General features: G+C 31.1%; 2 protein-coding genes across 4 annotated transcripts; both read left to right on the top strand.

The window, feature by feature from the left end:
• Nucleotides 1-205: 205 nt before the first annotated feature.
• LOC8285074 lies at nt 206-9,913 on the top strand. 3 transcript variants are annotated; one of them, XM_048374599.1, is made up of 15 exons: nt 206-366; nt 467-623; nt 736-791; nt 1,163-2,663; nt 2,760-2,791; nt 4,067-4,199; nt 4,599-4,696; nt 5,412-5,456; nt 5,948-6,053; nt 6,381-6,507; nt 6,634-6,749; nt 7,407-7,483; nt 8,075-8,209; nt 9,139-9,207; nt 9,510-9,913. In XM_048374599.1, the coding sequence occupies exons 2-15, from the start codon at nt 560-562 to the stop codon at nt 9,780-9,782; spliced, it is 2,832 nt and encodes a 943-aa protein (XP_048230556.1). In that variant the 5' UTR covers nt 206-366; nt 467-559; the 3' UTR covers nt 9,783-9,913. The 3 variants fall into 3 exon arrangements, with proteins under 3 accessions (XP_048230556.1, XP_002526120.2, XP_015579026.2); XM_002526074.4 differs by having other exon boundaries at nt 736-796; XM_015723540.3 differs by having other exon boundaries at nt 736-796; nt 1,160-2,663.
• An 823-nt stretch (nt 9,914-10,736) lies between these two features.
• Nucleotides 10,737-13,390, top strand: LOC112535857 (F-box protein CPR1). The gene is made up of 3 exons (XM_048374723.1): nt 10,737-12,445; nt 12,944-13,018; nt 13,217-13,390. Exons 1-2 carry the CDS (start codon nt 11,289-11,291, stop codon nt 12,981-12,983), a joined length of 1,197 nt encoding a protein of 398 aa, XP_048230680.1. The 5' UTR covers nt 10,737-11,288; the 3' UTR covers nt 12,984-13,018; nt 13,217-13,390.
• The last annotated feature ends 6,058 nt before the right edge of the window (nt 13,391-19,448 follow it).

Raw genomic sequence — 19,448 nt, 5'->3', positions numbered from 1 at the left:
TAAAATCCTCGGTTGATTAAAACTACAAGTTTATGTGAAAAAATTAAAAAAGAAAAACATCATTAATTTATTAATAACTGAATAGTTGTTTTTTTTTTCCTCAATAGCTTTGCATGATAACAGGGTAATTATGTCATTGGACTTAAAATAATAAAAAAAGTCAAATTGTATAAAAGAAATTGATTCTGCAATCACAGCTGTGATTGAGAACTATAAATTGCGCCAATTAATATCAATTCGAGTTAAACGTGAACATGCAAAATCCAACATTTCCTGCATTTTCACTTTCTCACCCTTTTCAAAATATATGCTATTTAATAATGCCTTTTCCATAAATTTCTTGATCCCCCTTTTGGATTCATTCAGGTCGGCCTTTGCTTCGTCACTTGCATTTCATTTTTTTTTTTTTAATTTGATATGATTGCTTTTGGTCTTGATTTTATAATTAACGTTGATTTCTTTGCAGGAAGATCTAAAATGGGAGGCATTTTGTTGCCTGGTGCAGTTTCTGGTATACCGCCCAGCTATCATTATTTTTGTTCAGCTTCACTTGATAAGAATGTTCCACATTCTAGTATCCTCCATCATCCTCTTATCTTTCCCAGCTCCTATACATGGAAAAGGTTTATTATTGATTACCCATTTATTATTTTTCTACAGATCATGGTTTAGTATTCGATGATTTTTTAAGTTTTGAAACTTCGTCGTGTGCTTTTAAATTTGGAACTATTGCAGGAGACTATTTTATAATGGCAGTTGGCACTGTAAATCAAGAACCGTTGTTTTATCAAGTATGGTAAGCGTTTTTATTACAAAAGTAAATTCTATACGCATTGTTAAACTTAATTTAGGATGTTTTGTTCTTCTTGGATCTAATGGTTCGAGGGTTGATTAAAAATTGATATTTTCTCCACCAAAATTGTTAATGATAGTAATAGAGTTGCTTCATCATCAGTACTTCTCCTGTAAGCAGACTCAATTGGGCTCATTTGTGAAATCTAATGTGTTAAACTTGGCATGCCTATGCTTTCTAATTGTTAAATAAAGAATGGTGGGTGTGCTTTGTATGAATTTGTGGTTATTAGATTTTGCACAAAAGCTGAGAAGGAGAAAGTATGTGCCTAGTGATGTAACAGAGACTCATTTCTAGAGTTCATAGCAGGAGGAATCCAATGACACCTTTACAGGTGTGGTCAACAGTGGCGATGATCTTTCATCACAGAGAGCTCAAGTATTGGAGGATGAAGAAAATGAGTTAGTAGCAGCTAAGAAAGCTCTTTCTGATGTCCGATCCAAACAAGAAACACTTGAGAAAGAAAGAGATCTGTTACTTGAAGAATTGGCTCGGTCTGAGGCTAAGCAGAAAGAGTATGTGGCTACCATATTGCAGGATAAGGAATTGGCAATTTCAGAACTTGAGGCTGCTAAGTCTCTGTTCCATCAGAAGCTGCAGAAGACAGTAGAAGAGAAGTTTGCTTTAGAATCTAGGCTGGTCCTTGCAAAACAAGATGCTGTGGAACTTGCAGTGCAAGTTGAAAAGTTGACAGAGATTGCTTTTCAGCAAGCAACATCTCACATTCTGGAAGATGCCCAAATGAGGGTCGCTGCTGCTGAAACTACTGCTGCTGAAGCAGCTTTCCAGATTGAAGAACAAATTAGGAATGCAACTGAAGGTACCATATTCACAATTGTTCAACAGTCAAAAGATGCCATAGACAAGGCCTTGGATGTGGCAGAAAAAGCTGGTGACCATGCAGCAAAAGCTGTGGCTATCTTTTCTGATGGTGCTAATCCATTTGATGAGATTGCTTCCATCAAATCAGAGAACATTAGATTAGAAGGTGTTGTAAATGATTTAGAATCTCACTTGTTGATTACAAGAAGCGAGATTGATAAGTTGAAGGCTGAGTTAGACCAAGTTCGTTCACAAGCAAAAGCCTCTGAAGTCCGAGCTAACAATGCTGAGAAAACATTACTTGAATTTCAAAAATCAAACAGGGAAAAGGCTATGCAGCAGGAGGAGGAAATTAGCTCTTTGCTGGAGAAAATGAGGAAGGATGCTTCAGAAAGAAAGAAGGCAGCATCTAAGGCCTTTAAGTCTGAGGTGGAAAGCATCAAGGCTGCCATTGAAGCTGCTAAAGAAACAGCACGCTCAAGAGAAAATGCATACATGAGGAGATGTGAATCATTGCAGAGATCATTAAGGGCCTCTGAATCTGCTTTAAAGATGTGGAGGCAGAGAGCAGAAATGGCAGAGTCACTAATTTTAGATGCAGAAAAGGATGAAGATTCCATCTCTATAGTTAATGGTGGGCGTATAGATCTTTTAACAGATGATGATTCACAGAAATGGAAACTGTTGAGTGATGGCCCTCGTAGAGAGATGCCTCAATGGATGGCCAGGAGGATCAGGACTATCCGTCCCAAGTTCCCACCAAGAAAGACTAATATATCTGAAGCATTAACAAAAAACTTTAGACATTTGGATTTGCCCAAACCTGATGAAGTATGGTCAATTGCTCAAGAAAAGCCAAAGGTTGGGGATACACTGATTGAGCATGTAATGGAGAAAGAAACCATAGAGAAAAAGAGAAAGGCTTTAGAGCGGGTTCTTCAACGGAAGACCATACAATGGCAGAGGACCCCAGAACATACCAAATTAGGTCAGTTTTCCTTTTCTATTAATATATTCTTTTTCCATGTAATGCAATTATGGAACATGGTTGTATCTGACTTGGCAATCATGGATGTCAATGCAGAACCAGGAACCGGTACGGGACGTGAGATTGTGGTTAGTATATTGATCATATTTGCAAAATGACTATTAATTTTGGAGTTTTTTTCTTTGTAAAGAAAAGCAGTAATGTCTTGAGCATCTTACTTTTGTCTTGTCCTAGGGTAACTGTGGATAATCTATTGGAAGGTTTTGTTATATGTCATTTAACACTTAGTCTGGAAATTCTGCAAAGTCTTCTTGCCAAATCCAAATCATGGGTCTATTGACCGTGTCTTAACAGATAGAATGGCAAATGGAATGAAAACGAATTCACATTGGGGAATCTGCTCATTCTCATAACACTTGAACAATGTTTGGTAATTTAAACCTGTTTTATATATTAATATTCAAGACTGGCTTTTGTGTTGATCGTCATCACATGACTTCAAATGTTATTCTCTGATGTCACTAAATGCTTGAGTTTCATGTTGCCTTAAGAACTCAGTGTCTTGAGTTTTCTAAGTATAGATTTAGCTTGTACTAAGACTTTAAAATTTTTATAGAAGCGCCTGTAAAAAATTTTAGATAATGTGTACAACTTTTAACATTTGCCCCCTCCTAAATCTTTTGTATAATTTTGCTCTAGGCCCTTCACTTCTAAAATCTCATTTAATATATTTGAACTTTGGACCCCATACATTGAAATTTCTAGATCCACCCCTGGGCTTTGGCTTTTGTCTGAAGTCAGGATAGAATTTAGAAGATATTATTGTCAAATAATAGGTAAGATCGCCATTCTTTGGAGTAAAATGATACAGCTTTGCAGGTTCCTTACTCATATTAGCATTTTATGCAGAATAAATACTCATTTTTCATGCAATACAGTACATGGACGTCCTATTATCAATTATTTATAATTATGTACTGCAAAAGTATAAGGAAGCATACACCTTAAGCAGTTAAGCATATATAACTTCTTTTCCACTTCTGAGGACACCCTATTGTACATTTATGCATATGAGTGATAAAAATATTGGAAGCTGGACAAATTTTATTAATAGAAGTGTTGTGCTGTCTAGCGGATGATACCATTTTGTTTGTCTTGGAGTTCATGTTAGGAATACGGAATAGCTGTTCTTTATTTACCATTTTCTCAACAAGACTAGTTGTTTCAGGAACTTTTTGCGTTTTTTTGGTGTTCCCAACAAATCTGCTCTAGCTCTTTGTTTAGGGATTATCTGAATTTTGGTTCTCAGGTGTCGGTTTGTGTTATTTACTGTGCTTCCAGATATGTCTAATGCAGTTATTATATATTCATATTCTCCCTATCGTAATTTATCATTCTTGAAGTTTCAAGGTTTCAATTGGGAAAGCTGGAGAAGACAGTGGTATGTGGAGTTAGCTACTAAAATGGCTGATTTATCTCAATGTGGAGTAACAGCAGTGTGGCTCCCACCTCCTACAGAGTCTGTTGCTCCTCAAGGTTAGCCTCAATTGTTTCTGTTTCATTTATACATGTTTCATTGTGTTAAATATATCAGCCCCAAGGACACTTCTTCTATGAATATGAGATGTTCATGGTATGAATCTTGTTCATTCTTTTAATGTAGAGCACTGTAATAACAGCATATCTATCGCGTTGGTGTTTTAGCACTGTTGTATGCATTTTGCAAATGGCTATTCTTGTGTCTAAGACAGTGATGCAAGGTGTTACTGATAGTGTTGCACTATTAAGCAATTGCCTGCTGCTCTGTTAAGGTTACTGTACCACTATTTTCAGGTGGTTTAAACTAGACTTTAGTAAAATCTAATAGTATATTCGACTGTTACTTCAGCAAATTGAATACTCTAAAAGTCATAAATGTTATTGATTGATGTGCAGGTTATATGCCTTCAGACCTCTACAACTTGAACTCAGCCTATGGTACTGAGGAAGAACTGAAATATTGCATAGAGGAAATGCATTCTCATGATATTCTGGTAGGTCTTATTTCTGAATTTAAGGTGCAATTGTTTTGGCTCGCACAATCAGATATTTATGATTTAAAATTTTATTGATGTGAACATGGTTTGTTTCGGGATTACATAGCATCCTTTTGTTGGTTGCTTGATTAAAAAACTTAAACTTGTTGTGAAAAGAGAACTTCTAACTTACAAATTGAAGTTATTAAGCGCAACTGCCAAGTGTATTGGACCACTGAGTTGAGTTCCATTGGCAAATCTATAATGAAAATTTCCATCAATTATTTTGAAAAACCTAAGGAAGCAAGGAAAAGAGAACCTTACTTGTCATGATAGTCAATTTGTGCTTATTAAGCATGTCATTATATTCTTTTTTATTACCTGTTACTTTAATCGGGATCCTGAAAAGGTTACATTTATCTTTTAAATCCATCATTGCCATCTTTTCGGCAACAGAAGCTGTATGCTTTTAATACAAGTTGCATTTATGCATTTGTGGTGGAACACCTTTCATTTTCACCTTTGCTATTCTTTGATGCTGCTAATATTTAGCTTTTCTGCAAACAATTGTTAAACAAATACTCTGTGTTGCTTTTGTCATTAGTTCAGTTTTGTGCATGACTGAGTCCTCACATAGAGGACATATTTGTTTCAAGCCTCTGGCGTGAAGAGATTCTTATCAGATTGTCATTTATGCCAAGAAGAATGATAAACGTTTTGCCTGTGTATACAGGCCTTGGGAGATGTTGTACTAAATCATCGATGTGCACAGAAACAGGTAATTCATGTTTCTTGTTTATCCGAGTTTTCATCAAGTGTTGTTTCTTACTTCAGTATCTGTTGTTTGACCTTTATATACGGTATCATGAGAGTTCAATCACATTAACAGATACTTTGCTTTCCCTTCTTGACATAAAGAGTATTTAGCATTTGTTGGATGCTTTAATAGCAGATATTTCTTCCACAATGTGGGTAGCTTTTATTCCATTATTTTCACTTGGAATGCAAAGCCACAGAAAAATGTTAGTATAATTATAACTATGGTTTCACCTGTTTTTATGCTGAAGATTCTTCCTTTCCATGTACTAGAATAAAGCCTTTGCATTTCATTTCATTGTGAACTCGAATTCTTTTACTGTGAGTAAATTGTGAAATCAAGTTGCTGCACAGATCCCACTTTGCTGTTTGCATGGACAAACTAAGGCACATCTCAAAATGCATTACTTCACTACCTCTTGATAAATTTATTTATTTATTTTGTGATTTCAGAGTCCAAATGGTGTATGGAATATTTTTGGAGGCAAACTTGCGTGGGGGCCCGAAGCAATAGTTTGCGATGATCCGAACTTTCAGGGTTGTGGAAATCCTTCAAGCGGTAAATGTCCTGAAATTGGTTTGGATCACAGAAAGAAGAGATATGTTAAAGAATGATAATGATTTAAAATAACCATACAATTCTTTTTTCCAACCCTTTCCATATTAAGGTGATCTTTGTAATTATATGCCACTCTTCTGCTGGAGGCATGTAGTTTATCTATTTAAAAGAAGGATATAAAGTTGTTGCTGGTGCGGAAATCACATCCTTCAGTTGATTCCAACTAATCAGTTTCTTGCTCATTGTTTTCCTGTTAAAACACTGGATTTGTTAACTTATTGTCAATCTCTTTTCTTATTATAAATTCCTATTGAATTTTCTATGCAGGCGATATCTTTCATGCAGCTCCGAATATTGATCATTCCCAAGACTTTGTGCGGAGAGACATAAAGGAATGGCTTAATTGGCTTCGAAATCATATTGGTTTTGATGGGTGGCGCCTTGACTTTGTAAGGTAAAGGTCCATTATCCTTTTCATTCTCCAAAACATTCAGATCTCGCTTTCGATGCTCTAATGCATTCTAAATCGCTTAGCCTAGAAATATATTGGGATTGAGAGGTGTTTTTCTGTTGTTTGCAGAGGTTTTTCTGGCACATATGTCAAAGAATATATTGAGACTTCAAATCCTGCATTTGCTATAGGAGAATACTGGGATAGTTTAGCGTATGAACACGGTAGCTTGTGTTACAATCAAGGTGACTTCATGCCTGTAAACATAGCTAATCATTTGGTAGCAAATTTATGGACAATAAGTTACATTTTTCTTGATGGAAGACCAAATAAGTTCTGTATTTCTTTAATAAAGATGGTAATGTCTATGTTGCAGAATGTATGTTATCTTCTTGCTACCTATTTTGTTTGTCCTTGAAAATTACAATAATATCGATAAAGATGATGAAGCTCTATTGGAATTTTCACGAAGAATGGGTTAGCATAATACCTATGACCGCACAGCAGATGAAGCTTAATTTGGGAAACAAGATATTCATCTAATTGTTTCCTTTAATGTGACTGGCAAAGAATACATTCATCTTAGTGTAGGTTATTAAACATTTTGCCTGTAAGTTAGCAAACTCGCAGCTTAGACTCACTGGAACAGCAGAGAGCAGAGATAAAGATATTTAATAGACTAACTGAAATATAATAGGAGCTTGGGCAGAATCCCAAAATTCTCTAACTGCGAGAATGTGCATTTTGGTTTGATTCGAGAATGGCTCCTGTGCTTGCACTCACAATCTATTGCTGATGTAAATTCTTTATCACTTGATTGCTGAACATGATTTAAATTATATGTTCTGATGGCTTAGAGTACATCTGTTTTTTGTACTGATCCAAGCTTGCTCATTCACTAGATGCTCATCGGCAAAGGATAATCAATTGGATCAATGCCACTGGGGGTACTTCCTCAGCCTTTGATGTCACAACAAAGGTATTTTCTGGAGCTGGCATAACTTTTTCTAGGTGGCCTGTAAGCCTGAGAAAGTTTAGCACAAGTGCCATCATTCTTTCAAAATATTTTCTTTCATATTAAGTGTATTTTCAAACTGTTAATATCTTTGTTTTTCTAATCTAAAGTGAAGTCCAATGCATGGAAGTTGAGAGAAAAGTTCCTGTGAGTTTCTTTGGTTGAATTTTATACCGTTTGCTTCATGTCAAACTTAGTTAATACTTCTCTTTTTTTTTGAAAAAAAAAAGTTCCTTTTCATTTTTTTTGTATGTCTCTTAGTTAATACTTTTTTTGGCAAAAAAAAATTTCATGTCTTTTACATGTCAAGCTTCTTTGGTTCAAACTTGTCTTTCTTTTTTTTTGGTAATGGCAGAAGAAAACACTGTGAAAGCTGCAAAATGATGTTTTCATGCTGTTTTATCATGGGTTTATTTTGAAACATAGAATATTCCATCAATCATTGGTATAATAGCTGCTTCAGAGACTAGGAATTCCTATAATGCATGCATGTATGCCCGTTGTTTCTGAATTCCAACTACAGAATCACACAATTTGTCATTTATATTCTTTCAGGGCATTCTCCACTCTGCTCTGCATAACCAATATTGGAGGTTAATTGATCCTCAAGGAAAGCCAACAGGAGTGATGGGATGGTGGCCTTCACGTGCTGTCACATTTTTAGAGAACCATGATACAGGATCAACTCAGGTTTCTCTCTTTCTCTTTCTCGCTTATGCTGCCCATGCATTCTCCCAAATTGACTTACTGTAAAGTGTATGAAGTTCCCAAATTCACTTGGTTTAGATAATGTAGTTTGCAGTTTTTGTATATTATGTTCATAAGTAATTCTGGATATATGATATTCTTACCTGTCTGGTATAGTGCCCATAATTTTACCACAGTCCACTCAAAGTTTGAGCATAATCAACACAAGTCATGATCTCCCCTAAAAGGATAAAATAAAAAGTGTTCTATTAGTATCATAGGTTGTAAATATTCATATTCTCCAAGCATAGGATATTATAGAAGTTTGATATTCTGTGACTCACTAGAGATGATTTTAAGGGAGACGCGTACCTGATTTTCACGTTCTTGAAGTTGGGATCTCTGAAATTCTGTGCTAGTAGTCTTATGAAGTCTGCTTTCTGGTTCATGCTTGTGAAGTGAAATTCTGTGTCAGTTAAAATAAGGTGCATTACAGCATTTATTAAAAGCAAACAGTTAAAATCAAGGTGCGTTGCAGCATTTATAAAAGCAAACAGTTAAAATCAAGTAAAAGCAAAACTTACATTTAGTGAGATTAGGCATCCCACAAATAAATCTCAGCATTTGTACTTCAGTTCCAGGACGTCACTGTAAAATCAACTGATATAGCTAGCAGAAGCTTGTTATGCTTTAAGTGATATGAAAGAGCTCATGCTTGGAAATTTGAGGTGGCACTGGTCAAAGACTAAACCTTTACCACCTCATCTAATGACTATTATGTAGTGCATTTTTGCTGGTATATGACTGAATTCTGTTGATGAATATTTATATTGGTCTGGCTGGCACTTCATATTTTTAATCTTGGTCTGCTTCAAGTCTAATTAGACTAGGAGATGAAACGAAATCAACTAACCTTTTTCCATTTTGTTCAGGGACACTGGCCATTTCCAAGAGATAAACTAGCACAAGGATATGCATATATTTTGACCCATCCTGGAACGGTTAGTTCTTTATGAGATTGCCTAGTTTCATTTCACAGAAGATGTATCCTTAAATTTTGGCTGTGGTATTCTATATGACAGACACATACATGCATTTATGCTGAGTTTGAACTGCTATGTGTTCTACCAACCTCTCTGGCGGTTATGTTGGTAGCCAGAAATTATGATTCTGTTACTGTTTCAGCTATTGGTCATGGGGTGATTTACATTCATATAGATTCTATGTCCAATAAAAAGAGAGAAAAGACTAAGAGAGCAAATGTATTTCATTACCTAACATGAGGTTTTACCTTAATTTTCAGCCTGTGATATTTTATGACCATTTCTACGATTTTGGGGTCCGAGATATCATAACCGAGCTGGTTGAGGCTAGAAAACGAGCTGGTATCCATTGTCGGAGCTCTGTCAAGATATACCATGCCAATAATGAAGGTTATGTTGCACAGATTGGTGATACACTAGTCATGAAGCTTGGAGATTTTGATTGGAATCCCTCCAAGGAAAATAATCTGGATGGAAGCTGGCAAAAGTTTGTTGACAAAGGAGCAGATTATCAGCTGTGGTTAAGACAGTAGTCTGGTTTAATGTCAAAAAATAGATTTTCTCTTATTTAAAAGCTTGTATCATTGCTAAAGGTAATAATAAATGGTTGTAACTCTTAAATCAACTTTTGACTTGCTTATAATAATACCCTTTTGAAATGCTATACATGTATGCAACAATAAGAGCTTCATTTGTATCTCTACTTAATTGAATTAACGTGTGTTAATTCATTGCAAGATGATTGTGTTGTGTTTTTTCAGTCTTTCTCTTTGGAGTTAAGCCTCTATTGTATAAAAAATTATGCATGATATTGTTTTAAAACATTAAAATTCTTAAGAGATTTATTTTAAATACAAAAATACTATGCTATGTTATTCTTTTCTATCAAATACTTGACTCAATGAGAGTTGGCAATTTGTATTTCATCAAAATACTAAGAGTCAAAATGCTAAATTTAAGCATGGATATGTTTATTAACTAGATTATATGTAACATGTTTAATAAATTAAATTTGAAAATATATTTTAAAGATTAATTTTTTAAAATTTTTAAAAAATATTTATTTAATTATAAAATAATTCGATTTGAATTATTATTTTAAAATATAATTGGTCTTTATAAATAATAAAATTATTTGTATAAATATATGAAAAAAATAAATATAATTCAACGTATTATGTATTGCTTTTTAATCTATTAATCTATTTAAATAAATATATTTGATTTGTACTATTTGTAATTTAAATAAATAAATATGTTTAAATTTAATTTTTTAAATATCAAATTAGATGTACTTATTTATTATCTGAATCTATTTATTTAAAGTTTAAATTTATTTAAATACGTGCCACGTGGGTGCTATAAAAAATTATCATCCCTGACGACAACCCTGCATTAGTTGATTCCTTTATCTGAATGTATATTAAAGTTTATAAATGAATCCTGCATTCTAGTTTAACCTGTGGCTTCTACTTATTGGTGATTGTCTTTATGAGATTATTATTATTATATAATAGTACAGACGCATGGAAATAAATCCTTTTTGTGTTGAGAGAGTGATAGGTGAACTCATGATCTTCACATTAATAAGTAAAAAGAAAATCCATTGACATCGAAAATGTCCACAGAAATTAAGGAGCAGACGTGGGATCAAGATGAATGTTTATTAAATAAATTTTCTCTTTAATGTTTCTGCATTTAGAAGGACAAGTGCTAATTAATTAATTGTAAAAAGTCTCTTTTCGATTTTTCAGTCAAAGATTTTCTCTTCGTTTTCTTTTCTCTTTCTTTGTTTTTATATTATTTTTCTTTTCCACCAAACAAGCTAGAATTTCGGATTATATTGTTTCGTGCTTCTGAGATGACTAGAACGCCCCGCGGGCATCTACAGTTAGCACTAGCAATACGGGGCTAATTCCGTAAACAAATTTCGTCAGCCCCCAACGGAAAAGTATAAAGAAAAGAAAGAACTGGAAATGCCACACCATCTTCGATTCCCCTTCTTTGTATTAGCTTGAAAACCTCACTCAAACCCAACAATGCTTGAAAAATTACCACCAGAATTGTTAACTGAAATTCTAACCCGACTTCCTGTCGATTGTCTCCTGCGCTTCAGGTCTATATCAAAGTCATGGTGTGCAAAAATCGACGACCCAAATTTCATCAAAACACATTTGAAAAAATCAAGAGAAACCAACTCCAATCTCACTCTCATTTTTGCAGGCTCACATCCTGATTATTTCTACAATGTGAACTTGGATTCGCTCAATTCCATTATAAAACTTGAAAACCCTATAAAGGGTCCTACTGATGCGTCTCATAACATCAAGATTGTAGGTTCTTGTAATGGGTTGTTATGCTTTGGTAATGCTAGTGGAAGAATTACTTTAATGAACCCATCAACTAGAAAGCATAAAGTTTTGCCCTTTTTGCGTATGGATGCTTCTGTCAAGGGGAAATCTGTTTGGGGTGCTTGGGCTTTTGGATTCGGTTGCGATTCTGTTCATGATGATTATAAAGTAATTAGGTTAGGACAGTATCTTGATTTTTCTTTGCAACAGTTTGAAACTGACACTATGGTTTATAGTCTTAAATCAAACTCGTGGAGGAAGATTGATGGTATGTCTTGCATTATTGGTTTTGATCAGAAGATGGGTGTGCTTGTTGGTGAAGCTTTGCATTGGCTAGCGAGTAGAGATCGGATTTTGCTAAATCCTGACGTGATTGTTGCTTTGAATCTTGGGGTTGAGGACTTCAGGGAAGTACCAGGGCCTGATGTTGTTGTAGTGGGTGCGAATCCAAATCAGAACCCTTCTCTTAATTTGGGAGTTGTGGAAGAATGGCTATCTGTATTTGCTATCTATAACAATACACGTCTTGATATTTGGGTGATGAAAGAATATGGAGCGAAGGATTCTTGGACTAGACTGTTTTCGTTCACACCAAATGTAGTGCCATTTGTGAAATGTTTGAGAACATTAGTTTTCTCAAAGAATCGTGATGAAGTTTTATTGGGACTACAGGATAAAAACCTTCTCTGGTACAAGATAAGAGAAAAACGTGTCAAAAGGGTGGAGATTCATATTGTGGTGACTCTCTTTACGATGCAAGTTTTTCATGGAAGCCTTGTTCCCCTCAGTGTTAACAAAGAAACTGATTCGAAGAAAGCCCGGCCACGGAAGGGAAAGAAGAATAGGTACTCATGATGTACATTAGCTTTTCTGAATCTTGTGCTGACTTGATGTCTAATCTAATTCTAACATTATATTTATGATTCATTTGTATGAAAGAATACAATTTGTCGTCAGCTGTTTTAGCTCCTAAATTTGTTTACAGCAACAATGCATATTGTATTAGAATTAAATTGCACATGGAGTCGACCACAACATTTAGAAAAGCTCGAAAAAAAAAAAAGAAGCTCCTGTACATTTAAGTATCTTTAGCTTCTCTAGTTTGTTTACTGTTACAATGCATGTTTTTGGTGTTGAATTGAAAATGTAATATTCAAGTTTATTTTTACATTACTCATCATCAAGTGAGGCTCATGTAAGAACCAGTTTTTACATGTAATTATTGTCATTATCCATTGTGTATCTCAGTTGCTTCTCCTTTGTTCTATTTTTCATGGAAGAATTCTTGTCAAAGGGGTTCCATTTTGTTTCTCAGTAGCTCATAATTTGTCCTTTTTTTCCAGGGATGAATTCCTATCAAAGGGGTTTAAGCTGGTTTTATAAGTAAACTGATCAGAGAAGTATCAAAAATAGAAAAGGTAATATGATCATAGACTTTTCCATGATGCTTGCCTTTTATTTGATTTTTACAATTGATTGTACTGATTGACTTTGGCATAATGTTAAATTATATGGAAAGTTACCAGAATCCAGATGTTATTGTTGGACAAATATTCATCTTAAAAACACTACCAATGTTGACATATCCATTCATCTCTTGGCTTTGTTTCTCGCAGGCCTGGAATTGGGGGGATGAAGCTGTATTTGAGCACATGAAGGTGGACGCAAAGTAGGATTAGGCTCAGGACAACTTCTTGCATTCTGAAAGAAAATTATATGTGAATCTCTGTCTTTGTATAGCAAAACTATCTGGTTACTTGTTGCTTGTTTTAAAGCAATGGTTAGCATACTCTTTTGAAGGTCCTAAAAATTGGTACAAATTGATAGTTGGAGCTTCTGCTTATTTCTAATCCACTGTATTAACTCATGCCCTTTTTGCATGGGATAATATTGTTAAAAGGATTATGCATTATATCCTGGAATGGTATTTTTCACAGTCTAGAGAGAATGTCTACATATTCTACTGCAAAAAACTTGACATATCTTTTTGCTGTTATGATTTAACCACCTCATCTATGCTTTAACATTTGTGTTGGATTTTGAATTTGGACTAAACATCAGCAACTTGGTTTAATGCCATAAGGTTTCTGCTTATTCATTTTTAATGCCATGTGGTTGAATCCTGCTATTAACTGTTTTTGTGTTTGTAAAGGAAAGGAAATTATGTCCTTCCTTCACTCTTTTGTTTTAAAACATTGAAACACTTTTTTCAAACATAATGGAAGTCTTGAAATTTCAATTTTATTTAAATAAATAATTTATGAAATTTAGATACAAAAATACTAGGTTAAGTTATTATTTTGGATCAAAAATTTGCACCATCATCTTTTGTTTATTTTTAAATTATTAGCATGAAAATTTAAATTATTTTAGTTATAATGACTTTATGGAATTATTTTAATTTCTTGCAATTTATTTTCTTATTCATTGATTGGGAATGAGAGTTTTATTAAGCAATAAGTAGAATTAAAATATCGAAGTATATATGTTTTATCTGTAAGAATTGTATTTGATATATGTTTGTATACAACAATTTCATAAAGTTTTAATAAATAATTTCTTCCTTCCTGAAAATAATTCTTTTATCCTTTTCCTCCATCTCTAATTATAATCTTCTTTTTTTTTTTTTTTATAATTAGTTTAATAACTAATGGCCAAATATATCTTTCATTTATTAAGTTAAATATTTTACCTGGAATTAAATTTTAACTTTCTTACTTTGAATTATAAATTAATTTTTATTGAATATATCTTTGAATTTCAAAAGTAATACTAGAATTTTTTATTTGAACTTCAATAGTTAAATTTTATCCATTAAATTAATGTAAATATATATTAGTTTGATTCTGTTATCAACTTCTTAATTTAACATAAGTATAATTAATATAAGAATTTTATAATTGAATTATTTTAAATGAACTAATTTTGTATGTATATATTAGCTATTATTGATATTTTATATTATAATATTTGTATTTAAGTTTTTAAAAATAATTTCATCTTTTCTTGATATTTACACAATAAACATAGGACAAGTTTATTGTTGAATCCAAGTTTTCATACATAATTTTGATAATGCAAAATATTATTATTAATAACAATTGTGTTTCGTGTTGTTGTTATTAATAGGTACTTTTTTATTATCATTAATGCGAGTGAAACAAATAAATATTAAGGCATAAGCATGAAGATAAATTTAAGAGTTAAGGACTGAAAGACTTGAGTCAATATAAAAATTAAAATAAAATCATGAAGTAATAAAAATAAAAAAAAATGATAGAGCATATAAGGGCAATGCAAAAAGCATTTAAAGGCAAGAAACTCATATGAGTATAGATGATCTTTGTGAAAATAACATAATTGCTTAAGTTTGAAGAATAAACTGTATGGATGGAAAATTACATTAGTATAGTTTCAAGAATAAAGATTGGAGCTATAAAAATGAAGTGTCGAAATTTTTTATGAATTATGCTCGAGTTGTCAAACTAGTTCCTACAGATAACATCAATTAGAATTAGCTGCTTTATTTCTACAAGAGGAATTCAAACATACTCTTCTATCGATTTGTGGCTCTGGAATATGTGTTTCTACCAATTATAAGCATCTGCGTGATTTCATTAATCGAATCATTTTCTTTGAAGAAATTGATACTACTATCGTGTTTATCTGATCATAAAATTGTATAAAATCGATTTGCGAATATAAAGTTATGAAATGAAAGTTTATTTAAAATTAAATTTATAAAATTTATTATAATTAAAATAATTTTTAATAAAATAAATAAATTTTTTAAATAAATATTAAATTAATAAGTTAATATATTTCATAAGATAAAAATACCCGGTTCAGCATTGTCATTTCGTTTATCATTTAGTGCTCTTAAACTAGACACATAATTTATATGTAATAATAATAAAAATCATACCTCTCCTTATTGCTAGATGCTTAAGGGTGTTAAAATTCATTAAATATGGCTATAAGTGGCAAATAAAATGGTCCGACGGTACACTTACATGCCCAAAAGCTAATAAACTTTCTCTTTCTCTAACCTTTCATTCTTCTCTTTTGTTCATTTTATTCATAAACAAAACCATAAAGATGAATAGATGATCTATTGACTGGTATATCGGTTAGATTGTTTAGATCTTTTCTAAATCTTGATAAAATATGTTTAGATCTTATTTATTTATTTATTTATATAATTTATGAGATAAATTAACAACTCTAATGCTGATTCAATTTATAATTATAATGCTGACTCAATTTATCTTTTTGACTTCGGCAGAATCGTTGCTATGTCAATAAACTTTGATTTTTAATCTTTTGAAGACTAAAATTGATATTAATATCTGAATGTATCGTTAAAATCAAATAAAAAAATTATAAATTTAATTTTAAAATAAAATGTAAAATGTATACCATCAGGATGAATTCGCTTCGTTCTTTTGAAAATTATTATGAATAATTATATACATATAGATTTTTAATTAGTCAGACGATGAAACCATGCTTTAGGGAAAAAAAAACTACATTTAATAACTCAAAAAAGTAAAAAAAAGAAAAGAAAAGGGGGAATAAAATACAAAAATTGGCTAAAATTGAACACATCCAAGTGGCGGCTTGATGATTAGCAGCCACAAAAAAGACAAAGTTGTGCTCTATCTTTCTCTGCCAATACCAATTCTTTGCATGTTGTCCTCCGAATACTGTTTTCTGTCATTTTCCAGTAAGCCACTGCAGAATCAAAGTCAATATCTCATTCTAAAAAGTCAAAGCAGTATATCTTTATTATTATTATTATTATTATTATTATTATTATTATTGAGAATGGAAATAACCTTTTTCTTTTCATCTGTGGAACATCTTCTGACTTCTGTTGGTATATTCACAAGCATAAGTTTTTTCAGAAAAATTATGTGAATCTATTATTATATTCACATTCTCATCTGTCATTTTGCTTTCTCTTTACCCTAAGCTTTATTGCCTAAATATGTATTTTGTCTTCTTTTTTCTTTTATCTACTTTTAATAATTTATTACTACTTTTTATTTTTATTTTTCATTTTTAATTATTTTGTTTTTTTTATTACAATATTAAATTTACACTAGTCTTTTTTTTAATTAAAATTTTATATATTAAATTTAAATTTTTATGTAAATATATACATAAAACTTTATTAACCATTCAATTTTTCTATGAAACTATAAAATCTATTTACACTTCAGTGTATATTCATGTTTTAAATTGTATTACATTTTATTTTTTAAATTCTAAATATTTATTATTTTTATCATTACATAAAAATACATTAATTTCTTAAAGTATAATGATAATAAAGAGATATTAAAATTAATAATTTTATATTTATAATTATAAACTATAAAATACAATCATATGTTATGAACACAAATTCATTATAAAAAGCTATAAACATCAATCATAAAACTACATATTTGTAGGTTAAAAACAATAAGTTTATAAATTATTATAAACTATAAATTATAGATTTATTACACGTATACTTGAGATTCACATGTTATGATCTAGAAATACATAAAAAGCCGTAGGTTTATATAGGTTAAAGACACGAGATTTATAAATCGTAATTTATGGATTTAGTACACGTACGCTTGAGATTTATAAATCGTAATTTATGGGTTTAGTACGCGTACGCTTGAGATTTATAAATTATTGTTTAAAAATTTATAAATTAAAAAATACATTTATATGTTAATTGATGAACTTATAATTTATAAATGATAAAATTTGTGCTACAAAAAAATAGTATTTAGCAACAAATGTCTCCATCGATAAAGTGGTTTAGTGTCGCTATAAAATGCTTCATTACATGAATAACAACACCTATAGTATTCATTGTTATTTCGTCACCAGTTAATGACAGATACTATCCGTCGCTAAACGCAGGAATCCTTATACTATTATATTTTATATTTTATAAATCTATAAATAATAGTTAATAATTTTATTGCCTATATCTACATTTAATAATAAAATTGTAATGACCTTATAATATATTACCAATGAACCTACAATTTATGTGTAGTGAATATCTAATTTATCATATGTGAATATGTATAACAATGAAAATTTAATGTCATATAAAATATAAAAATATAATTTTTAAGAAAATATTTTAAAAAAATCAGTTATAAATAAAAATTGAATTAAAATTTTTTATGCAAAATAAAAATTTAATTCTTTACTTTTTCTACTAATATTCATGATACTAGAATTATTGATTATAAAAATTAAATAAATATAAAAACTAAACCATTAGTGTAGTTTTTCTAGAGAAGTTAATATATTTTATATTAGAAGAAGTGAATAAATAAATAAATAAATAAATCAACCATGTATAATTTCTTAGAGAAATTGATATGATTTTAATTATCTATTGAATACTAAGGAATAAAGTAAAATAAATATAATTATAATTGCAAGTATTATAAAAAAATGAAAAAGTAAAAATTAACTTAGAAAATATAGTTTCCTTTCTTCTTTTAGCTAACCTTCGTGATGCCACATGCCCATGAATCCTGAATATAATTTATCTAATATTAGAATCTCAATATTTTTTAGTCAACAGAAAAAAAATTACTAGCATTAAAATGGCAGAAAGGCCCAATGAAGTACAAGAGAGCCCATATGGCTTCCAATCTAAAGAAACAGACTTCAGCCTAATACAATAACGGCCCATAGGCCTACAATCAAAACGGTAATTACTGCTCTGCCCTTAAAAAGAGTAATTGGTCTTCTTTCTCAAGCTGGTCATCGGTGCTGACACAGCCAACGTAGTTCCGATAGGGGCAAAAAAAACCAGGCTTTTTAAATGCATACATGTATTGCTAAAACCAAATATCCACTAGCTTTTGAGAAATTCCAGGTTGATAGCGTTTTGGACGGATCAAGATCGCTGCAAATTGGCCCGCCAGTACCGGGATGCAAAATAGTCGAGCCGAACCGAGCTGAACTTTTTAATGTTCAAGCTCAACTCGTAAAAATTTAACTAAGTTTGAGCTCGATTATTTTTTATATTTTAAAGTTTGAATCAGCTTGTTGTAAATTTATTATGTTTGAGCTCAGTTCGAACTCAACTCGTAATTAGCTCGATAATATATATAAATGAATTGAATTCGAACTCGGTTTGGTACTTATATAGATAAGCTAAATTCGAGCTCGACTCAATTTCAAGCTCGTTAAGCAAGCTTAATTTTACTAAATATATAACAGTAAATTTTACAATTATAAATAAATTATAAACAAAAGTAAAATATGTATATAAATTCAAAAACTAAAATAATTAAATCAAGTTTTTGATTAAAAAAAGGAGTTGAACAAACTCCATGGAATTCTATCTAAAACTTGTTCCAAATTCATTTATAATTCTGTTAGTACTAGGAGTATAAACGAGTCGAGCTTAGCTTCATAAACTTCACATTAAGCATATTACAAAAATATTTACCCATGTTAATTTATAACAGTTCCTACTCTAGTATCTTTTCTTTATTAGTTAGACTATAATACATTTTATGTTAATTTATAAAGTTTTTATTCTATTTACAAACTTCACATTGAGCATATTACAAAGTTATTTACTCATACTTTATTAATTTACAAATATATAGACTATAATTTCTAAAAATCTTTAAGCATTTACATAATATATATTTATTTATTCAACTCTAAAACTATATGGTTTTATAGTAATATCTTTAAGTATTTAAATAATATATAATTATTTATTCAACATTAACACTATATAGTCTTATAGTAGAGCTATATTGATTTAAGTTAATTATATTATACACAAAACTATTTTTATATATA

Source organism: Ricinus communis, chromosome 5, assembly GCF_019578655.1.
Source record: "Ricinus communis isolate WT05 ecotype wild-type chromosome 5, ASM1957865v1, whole genome shotgun sequence".
Lineage (NCBI taxonomy): Eukaryota > Viridiplantae > Streptophyta > Magnoliopsida > Malpighiales > Euphorbiaceae > Ricinus > Ricinus communis.
Note: the sequence above shows the minus strand (reverse complement) of the source record. Positions and strands in the feature narration are given on the sequence as shown.

Bases quoted from the DNA above. Each gene is read 5' to 3' on its own strand.
- LOC8285074 (XM_015723540.3), top strand. From the start codon at position 478: ATGGGAGGCATTTTGTTGCCTGGTGCAGTTTCTGGTATACCGCCCAGC. The intron at 4,697-5,411 runs GTAGGTCTTATT...CTGTGTATACAG, and splicing joins TGCATTCTCATGATATTCTG to GCCTTGGGAGATGTTGTACT. The intron at 9,208-9,509 runs GTTAGTTCTTTA...CTTAATTTTCAG, and splicing joins TTTTGACCCATCCTGGAACG to CCTGTGATATTTTATGACCA.
- LOC112535857 (XM_048374723.1), top strand. From the start codon at position 11,289: ATGCTTGAAAAATTACCACCAGAATTGTTAACTGAAATTCTAACCCGA. The intron at 12,446-12,943 runs GTACTCATGATG...CTTTTTTTCCAG, and splicing joins CGGAAGGGAAAGAAGAATAG to GGATGAATTCCTATCAAAGG.